Source organism: Sabethes cyaneus, chromosome 1 (assembly GCF_943734655.1).
Source record: "Sabethes cyaneus chromosome 1, idSabCyanKW18_F2, whole genome shotgun sequence".
Taxonomy (NCBI): domain Eukaryota; kingdom Metazoa; phylum Arthropoda; class Insecta; order Diptera; family Culicidae; genus Sabethes; species Sabethes cyaneus.
In genome coordinates this window covers 76,786,870-76,796,917 of record NC_071353.1, presented here as the reverse complement: position 1 = coordinate 76,796,917, position 10,048 = coordinate 76,786,870, and the positions used below count along the sequence as shown (strand labels likewise).

At 35.5% G+C, this 10,048-nt stretch overlaps 1 protein-coding gene across 1 annotated transcript in view; it reads right to left on the bottom strand.

The window, feature by feature from the left end:
• Window positions 1–6,203: 6,203 nt before the first annotated feature.
• Window positions 6,204–10,048, bottom strand: part of LOC128733123 (neuroendocrine convertase 2) — a 299,830-nt gene continuing 295,985 nt past the window's right edge. Inside the window, exon 9 of the mRNA XM_053826742.1 lies at window positions 6,204–6,454. Within this exon, the coding sequence (XP_053682717.1) occupies window positions 6,293–6,454 (162 nt within the window). The 3' untranslated portion in view covers window positions 6,204–6,292. The remainder of the gene's footprint in view (window positions 6,455–10,048) is intronic.

The window sequence follows — 10,048 nt, the reverse complement described above, 5'->3', positions numbered from 1 at the left end:
TTATGTTATGTAGTTTAGTTATTTAGAAGATGTTAAAATAAATATGAAGCTTATGTAGTTATGTTATGTAGTTTAGTTATTTGGAAGGTGTTAAAATAAATGGAGCTACACTAGTTAGAAGCTTCCCAATAAAAACGGCTTTGGAAATATCACGCCTTTGCGTAAGTGTTTCCATGTTAAGTAGTCGACAACGCTGCTCGTATGGGGGTAATTGCATTGGGTCACGCCAAGGTAGAGCAAGAGTACGTAAAAATCTAAGAGCACTACGTAAAAATCTGGACTGTACAGCTTCAATTCTGCTTATCCAAACATCTGCATAGGGGCTCCAAATTACTGCTGAAGTTTCCAAAACAGGGCGAACAAGGGAGTAATACAGTTATGTTACAGTTATGTAACATGTTATGTATGTGTAAGTACAGTTATGTAACAATGTTGACCTGGGAATGTTTCAATGTGACGATTATTGAAATTAAAATATCTGCGGCACCGCTCGTGTTGCTGTTGGTGGTACAGCACAACAAGGTAAACAGCAATCAACGAGGGTAAGGGGGTAGAATTCCATTTAGTTCTCTTGTAACTTTGTTATAGTAGAATTAAATGGAAATTTCCATCGACTTTCTCGTTGATTCTTGAATTGTACCAAGACTTGTTCGAAAATAATTGGAAATTAATTCAAGCAATCACGAAGCGACAATTTCTAGTAGAACCAGTTAGAGTTACCACTTTGATGACGTCATTTCCAACAACCAATCACGAAGCGGGAATTCTTAAACATAGGTTCACTATTTTCAATTTTTGAATAGTTCAACATCAGGAATTTATACTTTTCTTCATTTGGGTCTATTCTTAGAAGATTTTCCGATCGATTGGTGTAAGAATATTGAAAATCGATCGAGAAACCGCTAAGCTATTAGCGTTCAAAACCTGACCACTTTTCGAGAAAGATATTTTGGAATGAAACCCTATCCCAAACCTTGTCGTAGCACTATCCCAAACCTTGACGTAGTCCTACGTCAAAAGTTACAGAGTAAAATCGCAAAATAGCAGAGTCACCCTAACTTAATTCAAGAAAAACGCTCTAATATGGAAACGGTTTCAGATAGAGGGATTCCGTCTTCTGCAATATTACTCAAAATACTTCAGGCTATAAAATTGCTGAAGTGAATATCACTCTATCAGGTTTCGTTCTGAAGATAATTTCTGGATCTTGGTTAATTTAAAATAGCCTATGCCAAAAAAGCAGCATTCTAAATTAAGATAAATCAACGACTACTGAGTAAACAATTTATTCCACCTAATTTTGCTTTCTAGACCACAGTGCACTGAGTGCGCCGCTTTTGTCAAAATGAATTGCCCAATTTCTAAATGATCTAAGCTTTATTTATGTAAAACAATTATCTGTATCAAGATCTCAAAAATCAAACGATCAAATAATTTTAAAATAATTCAATCAGTTGAAAAACATGTTCCTTCGGGAAAATTATACATAAACCTGGAATTTGAAATCGAGTTCAACCGAATGAAAAAAAATTGACATCCGTTAAGTTGAAACTTGAGCGAACCTAGCGGGGCCCTAAAAAAACAAAAACGCTATTCGTGGAGAGTCAAAATTGATTTTTTCACACGTTTTTTTTTGGACCTTGAACTTTTCCCGGCTTACGGGAAAGCAATCAACCCCTTTCACCCTTTTAATAGTCCCGATACAGCGGCTGTAAATCGCGGCACAAGCGCGTTTATGAAAGATGTTAGGTAAACTTTGAATGCAGTGAAATAAAACAATTATTTTCATATCAATATAGTTTACTTTGTTATTTATATATCTGGCAATAAAATTTACATCAATTTTGTTTATTTTTTACAACATAACTTTACGATAGTCCAGAATGTTGATATAAAAACAGTGGTATTTATATATTTTAGGTATTGGTAGTTCTACAATACAATATATTTTCTTTGTGCTAAACTAAACCAAAAAAGAGACAATATATGAGCCGTTTAACAAATGTTTGGCCCCTCAAAATATAGATTAGAAATTAATATAGAAGAATATAAGAAGCTACGTCCTTATATGCTAATAGCGTCACGATGCAATTTGTTTTCGTGGTTTTGCAACGCGTATTAGAGTCGAATAAAGTTTGAGCGGATACTAATTTATAGTTGTAATTTCCTTTCATAGATGTAATATAATATGATTACTGATCTGAACATAGTATTATCGAAAACATTAATTACTGTTTCTATTTACTCTTCATTGATTCTATGTATTTTGGAATACAATTTTACGCAATTAAGAATAATAAGTTGCAGTTGTAAACGAATAGGATAGCCTTCATATCAATAAAATGTTTTTTCGTACATGACATAATCGCGGTAGGTGTAAAAGTGAAAATATTTAGTTGATATTGTTGTATCACATAGCTCTTGTTGTTCATCACAAAATATATTAAAAATAATTAAAAACTGTCTACTCATTGAAAACTATAATTACATCATAAAATCATTGTTATATATGTATAAGGTATTCTCAATAGACTATTTAAGCAAATATATGCTAATGTTTCTGTCATTATTAGCTGTAGGTATCAACAATAATGACTGAAATACTATCATAAGTATTCCATAAAAATTTCTTATGCACGCTCTCAATTGATGTACTGCAAATAAATTTGAGATGATTGCTTATGTGATTCGACACGTCTACATTTTACTTTCTTTAGTCGTACGTAATAATTTAACTGTTTCATATTAGAGTTTATATTTGGTTGTATTGAATCACAATGCTGATTAATTGTAAAATATGGTGATAAACAAATAAGCTACATAAGAATATATTAAAATGTACAGTCATCACTGTTTGGTCACATTCTCGAATAATTACTTCTCAAAATTAAAACGGAGCTCATTTTAGATTACTTACATTAATGTGGTTCAGGTTCTTCTACATAATGTAGTTGAAGCAGTATATAGAATAACCTATAGGGATTGTAGTAAATGATTGAAATTAATCGAAATTAAAATTGCAGTTTAAGTCAAGTCATTCTTGCGTGTTAGTCAAGAACGGAAATCTTACAACGCAGCCTAAAACGTTTGATCAGAGTTGCGTTGACGTAGAGAAACTACAGCTGGCTGCAAAGTCTGTCGTATCTGTAGTATATATATATATATATATATATATATATATATATATATATATATATATATATATATATATATATATATATATATATATACTACAGATATATATATATATATATATCATGGATCAAAATACAAGTGAGTTGATTTTTCCAAATAAATTTATACAAATTTCATACAAATTTTGCGCATTAATAGATGCTCTTTGTCGTACTTTTCGTTTGCGTTTTCCTTCCATTTCAGTAGTAGGTCGAAAACGCGACTTCGTTTGGCAAAAATAACCAACAGAATGAATCTGTAAGCTGAGGATGAGTATTCGTTTCCTCTCGCCTCGAATCTCTCTCGCTCTCTTTGGCGACCGATTATTCCTTTTTCCAATGTAGCGCTATCTCAGTCTAACTCACGGCTCTGGCTTTTATATACTACAGTATCCAGCTTTTTACGAGCCATAATGGCGGACGTGTTCGTAATATTTGAACAGCATTTTTGACAGTTCCCTAATACATCGCACGTTTTCTTTCCGTACATTCCTTTAGTTTTACCGTGAACACGCGGAAAGAAAACGTGCGATGTATTGGGGAAATGTCAAAAATGCTGTTCAAATATTACGAGCACGCCCGCCATTATGGCTCGTAAAAAGCTGGATACTAACAGGAGGTCAAGCTCCGGTTACGTTGACGGCATTAAATTAGAACAAGAATACAGTACTCAAGACTGGACATTCTATCAAACCTCTACGGATTGAATTATACTAAAGAAACTGACTAAAGAAATGACATTAGAGCTCAGTCATTCGCGGCCACCTGCCATCATTAAATCTAATTTGCTCAACGATGATTGTTGTGCGTGACTCTGTTCAAAGTTACTAGAAAAAGTTCTAACAATATTTTTTCGAGTTCAACATTTGCGTGAATTTATGAACTGTACGCTACCAATATGATTGCCTGGTGTTTTTGTTAGACAGCACGGACGATTTCGTGATGACACGATGATATTTGTTGCCGTTTGCTTGCAGTCAATATTTTTTCCCACGTTCATCGACTGATACTCCGCAAGTTTTCGAGCAAAAGATTCAGAAGTTTTCATCGAGATTCTTGCGCTTGGTTTCGACGATCCGAAAACGAAAATGAGTTACTTGTCATTTCTTTAGTCAGTTTCTTTAGATTATACCTTCCTCTACGAACAACATTGGTAAATATTTGTTAGCACATATATGTGCCATCACTCTCAAATCACGACCACAGTGACATCATTGGATAGCATCGTACATCAACATCACACGCATACATTCTTTCAGACGGTTACAATTGCGATTACTAAAACTTATAAGCAGTAAACCTTTGCACGGTGTCTAACCTCAACTCTGGTTTGACGTTTTTGTGTGTTTTGTTTTGATTCCCTTTGTAACCTAATTTTATTGCTACTGTGTTACCTGACTCACTGCGCATAGCGTTGTATTCGCGGTATCGTGTTGGTTCGAAAGGTTTCGAAAAATATCGCCCTTGTATCGAAAATATCGTTGATTTTGATCACTAAAAATAACGTACTTAAACGTTATTTTGCAAGTGCTAGTAGTACGCAATAATTGTATTGTGAAACTGAATTGTTATTTATGCAACTTTTTACAAGTTAAATGCAATAACAAAAGCACAACTTATAAAAAATCGGTTGTTATCGATATTAGCTGCATATGCGTTATAAACGAATAAAACGCATGGTGACGTTTTATTTCAATAACACGCATATTCGCAGTGAGTCAGGTAAAACAGTAGTGTGTTTATTACTTGTAATTCGTACCACTTGTTTGCGGAAACAGGAAATGCCCGACTTTTCCGAAGCAAGAAAATGATGTCAGTTCTGCACAACATATATTTTTGTCATTTTAGCTGTTTTTTGCTTCTGGGTCTTGCGAATAAGTAATCAAAACAAACCCCACAACACTGTCAAACCTGGGACGAAAAAAACCCACTGACATCTGCGTGCAATGCTTTGTAGTAACTGATCAAACCATCACTCAAAAAAATTAACACGTCAAGTTTACGTAGATAATTCTCAGCCATCACACTTTTCATGTAACATTCACGTGAATTATTGGTAACTCGCACTCATACTAACCAGTTTACGTGCGATTTCGGTAAATTATATCAACTTTCCCATTAACTAGTACATGTAGTTCATGTAAGTTGCTGTACAGAAGTTTACATGATTTTTCACGTGGATGCAACGTGTCGATTTTTTTACCGACTTTCTACCATGCCTAGTCCTGAGCTCTGTAGTCTTCGGGCAGACTTTTTCTCCTAACGAGCCTATGATAATGTTGTTGTTATTCGGAATGTGTATCAATTTCAAGAAGAAACCGATAAATCAACTATCGTAAATACCCGATCTCATTCGCTTTTTATCTTCAACGCCCAATTCCTCTCTAGCTCTTTGCATTTAACTCAACCCTATCCAGCTTTTTACGAGACAAAATGGCGGACGTGTTCGTAATATTTGAACGGCATTTTTGACATTCCATTAATATATCGCACGTAAAACTCCTCCTCCACGGTAAAACTAAACGAATATGCGGAAAGAAAACGTGCGAGGTATTAGGGAAATGTCAAAAATGCTGTTCAAATATTACGAACACGTCCGCCATTATGGCTCGTAAAAAGCTGGATAGGGAAACCAGAGCTGTCTCAAATACAGATATTTGTGCATGCATAAATTTGGGACCCATCAATTATTTTAGTTGCTGTGATTTCTGGCTCCACTAATGTTCCGGAATTTTAAAGTACTCCATAAACTATTTATGTAATTTAAAAGATTAGATCGAAAAAATAAAATACTCCGGAGAAAACGGTAGGGTCACAAATTTATGCATGCACAAATATCTGTATTTATGGCAGCTCTGAGGGAAATCCAGCCTGTTTATTTCTTTATCCTTTCCCACAAGTCAGAAAGTCTTTTGTCAATCATTTACTATAATCCATGGACCCAACACGAGTGTAGCTCAGGAGGGATTAACGAATAATTAAACTGTATAAAAAACCTTCCATTCATGTGACAGCTGCTACGAATAAAATAGGTAATATTTATTAGTTTTAGTGCTATGATAAACCAAACTGGAAAACTTGATTCATTTAGATGCAACAATTGTACCAATACAGTAGATTTACATTTTATCTCGATCTTCATGGGCCTTCTTTATAATCGCTAACTTTGAATGTGGAGATGCTGGAGAAAGCATTCTATAAGGTGGATCTTTCGTGCCATGTAAAACCAAAGAAAATTCTTTCAGCCAACCCGAACGAGGCTCCTTGGAATTAAACGTTACCTAGAAAAAGAAGAATTGAAATTACTTTAAAAACTGTTGAAAAACTGAAATGGCATACTATACAGCAAAGTTTCGTTAATTGGTGGTTCGCTAATTGGGCGGTTCGTTAATTGGGTGTTCGCTAATTGGGCTGTGTGACAACTTGAATGTCAAAATTGTATGGAATTTTCGAGTTTAGAAATTTCTAACAACTGTCAGTCGGCCCAATTAGCGAATCAGCTGGAGTGCAGTCGTGGCCCAATTAACGAATTCAGGCTGTAGTATGAAATAACAACAGTTGCACAATTTCGTAATTGGTGGCAGCAACAGCGTTTTGTTCAAATGACCAAGAAACTAATGTTCGTTATTAGCAGTCTGAAATTTGGGGTTTACTTGCACACTCTTAAAGAAGTTTGCTGCGAAAAGCAAATTATTGCAAAATTTTTCTCTGCTTATCTACTTATCCAGCTTTTTACGAGCCATAATGGCGGGCGTGCTCGTAATATTTAAACAGCATTTTTGACATTTCCCCAATACATCGCACGTTTTCTTTCCGCGTGTTCACGGTAAAACTAAAGAAATGTACGGAAAGAAAACGTGCGATGTATTAGGGAACTGTCAAAAATGCTGTTCAAATATTACGAACACGTCCGCCATTATGGCTCGTAAAAAGCTGGATACACATCAGCTATACCCCACCCCCCACCCCCACCAGAGCGGAAGTCCAGTGCAAAATATTGTGCATTTACTTGATCGATGGATTCCGAGGGGAGTTCAGGTACTGTTTCAAACGTTCCAAAGGAAAAAAATAACTAAATTGGCAACACAGTTCGTAATGTTTTATCGCCATAACTGGCAACACAGGCTCATTGCGTTTCTGTCGCAACCTTAATCGTGACTTCGTGTTAATCATACAAAAGCATTAAACAAATTGTTTTCGAATACGAACGTTATTGCTTTGTTATTGCTTGTTTGGATAATGAATAATGATAACCCAAGTAACAACGGTAGCTGAATTGCAAGAGCAATGGCTGTTTACGGGTTGGTTTAAGGCGATCAAAGCTGCATAAAGTAAGCACTTAAATGGTGTTTAAATAAGCGATGTTTAAGCTACTTTAAGTTTTTCAAACCAGTTCTCTCCCAAAAGCTGATAAACAAGCTTAATAGCGGATTTTTCTGCTAAACAATCTGCTTCTCAACAGCCATAAACATCAAACCGTTTTACGGCTGCTTAAAGGTGTTAAAATGTAGAGTGGAAGCTTTCATTACGCTCACAGCTTTCAAACTACTTTAAGGCTGCTTAAAGGTGTTAAAGTGGCTTTACAAACTTCTACCAAGTTTTTTTCGGCTCACAGCACACATACTGTCAGATCATAGAATTTCGCAATTCGGCTGACAGCAAAAGCTTATCCGTTATCGACATTATCGACTGCTTCACGCTAGGCGGGCTAGACTTCAGGTGTAAAGATATTCTTACTGTCTGTTCTGCAGATGCAAATGGTGCGGATCATACGGTGAGTGCTTATGGATCAAAAGATGGCGGGTTCAATTCCCGGAAAAAGGCATTTTTAATTAGCTTAGCTAGCTAGCTTTACTTATACGAATTATAAAGTTATTCGAAATTAAAAATATTGCGTTCAAAACATGTTTACAGCAAAATAAAAAAAGGCCGCGTTTCATTTTTTAAATTTAAAGATAGATTTTTTTTGGCTGCATAAAGGTTGATGAAGCGTTGATTAAGCGACTGGAAAAGCAGATTGCAAAACTATTTCTCGTTCTAAAAATAAAATTGACAGCATTGCGCAAATTGGCTATTTAACAGCGCAAAAAAGTTTATATTAAGCTTCATTGCAGCTTCGAAAGCAGCTATTAATTAGCCTGAAGCTTGATAAAATCACCAGATTTAGATGTTTAAGAGCTGAAAAAAGGTTTTTATTTCTAAACCTAAACCATAGATCAGTCACAGGTTGAATAAAATCAGATATAAAAGCGTTTGATCAGCCTGAAATTGTTACTTGGGAAACTACGCTTTATTCACTATGAAATTTCGGCAAACCGGCGTTGAAAATACAAATTCATTTCATGCTGAATTTCATTCCGTTTCTTCTGATAGAACGGTGATTCCTAGGTTTATTTACTTTGCACGATTGGTTCCAATAATAAAACAGCGATGATAACACAATTTGACATTTTATCTGTTAAAAGCTAAAAACGACCCTTTTTACGACCGTTCAGAAACACGACTGTTTCAACCCTCGTGTCCAGTAAGGGAATGCGCGCACAATATTTGTTTAAAAAATTAAGTGTTTTATCATACATTGCACATTTCCCTATCAGTCCCTACCTGAGAGAGAGAGGAGCCAGCTAGGTTTGTTTTTGTGCATCGAACTGTCGGGTGAAACCGGGTAAGAACTGTCACTATGAACCGGGTTAGCTGGATTGAACCATAAACATTCCATCAAGAAGACTGGCAACTCTGCCAAAAGTTCAGCGACAGTGACAGCAATGCTATTGTTACCATAAAGGCAAATTAACCCATTTCCTCCCAGCGTTGCGAAAACGCAACGCAGTTTCATTCGATTCTAGAGGAGGCCCGGTTTAAGATACCAACTTGGACCCTGCGAAACAAAGAAAGATTGGAAAAAAATCTAATCAGCCTGTTTTTGCTCAAAGGTCAGATGTTACATGTAACATAATTACACCTGTGACAAAACAACAGGTTTTGCTATTTTTCAGACAGTTCAGGAAAAATGCTTATAAAACTCGATTTTACCTCTATTTAACGCCTGACCTATTAATCAGTGTTAGTAAGAATCGGCTGTTTGTCAAAAAAAACTTTGTTTCATAATTTTGATTATTTTTGTAATTTTAAGATAGGTTTGAAGCTTTGCGTTGCGAAAACACAACGCTAGGAAGATACGATATTCAAAATTTGCAACGGGACCGTTTGTTTTCGTTCGTTCGCTGCGGTGTTTCATTTGATGTCGTTGCTTTTTAGTAAACAAATGAATTATCTTTCGCTTGTCCAAAATTCCGGAAACATTATAAAAGTTTACATAACATAGAATTCATAGAATTCAAACACTGATGACAGATGGAGCAGCCATTATGATAAGAGCGTAATAAAATCGTTAAAATAACTTTGCCTCCGGAATGTCTGCAGGAATTGAGTGATAGCAACGAAAGTTTTATGGACCCAAATTTAATGTTACAACCTTTCCGGAACGTGTTGGGGTAGGCATTTAATCATCTCATCTGCGATAACATGCATTTAGCAATCAAACTGCATACTATGCGTCTAGTGCAAAGATGGTCTCCAACCCAAATGTTTCGATATCTATCATAAAACATAACATGTAATACTCTTACTCGTTCATTTAATCTTTATTAATACTCAAAATCCCAAAAAAAATCCCAAGTTTGATTTAACGGTAAAAAAGTATGAAGTATTTATATGCACAATAATGAAGGTATGCAAAAACGATATGCCCTTAACGCCCAGCGTTGCGTTTTCGCAACGTAGCGTTGCGGGACACAGAGTCAACATTAAAAATACATGTCAGCGGATTTTTCTTAGTTGACCTAAAAGAGAATTTTCCTGAAAGTTTCAACTTT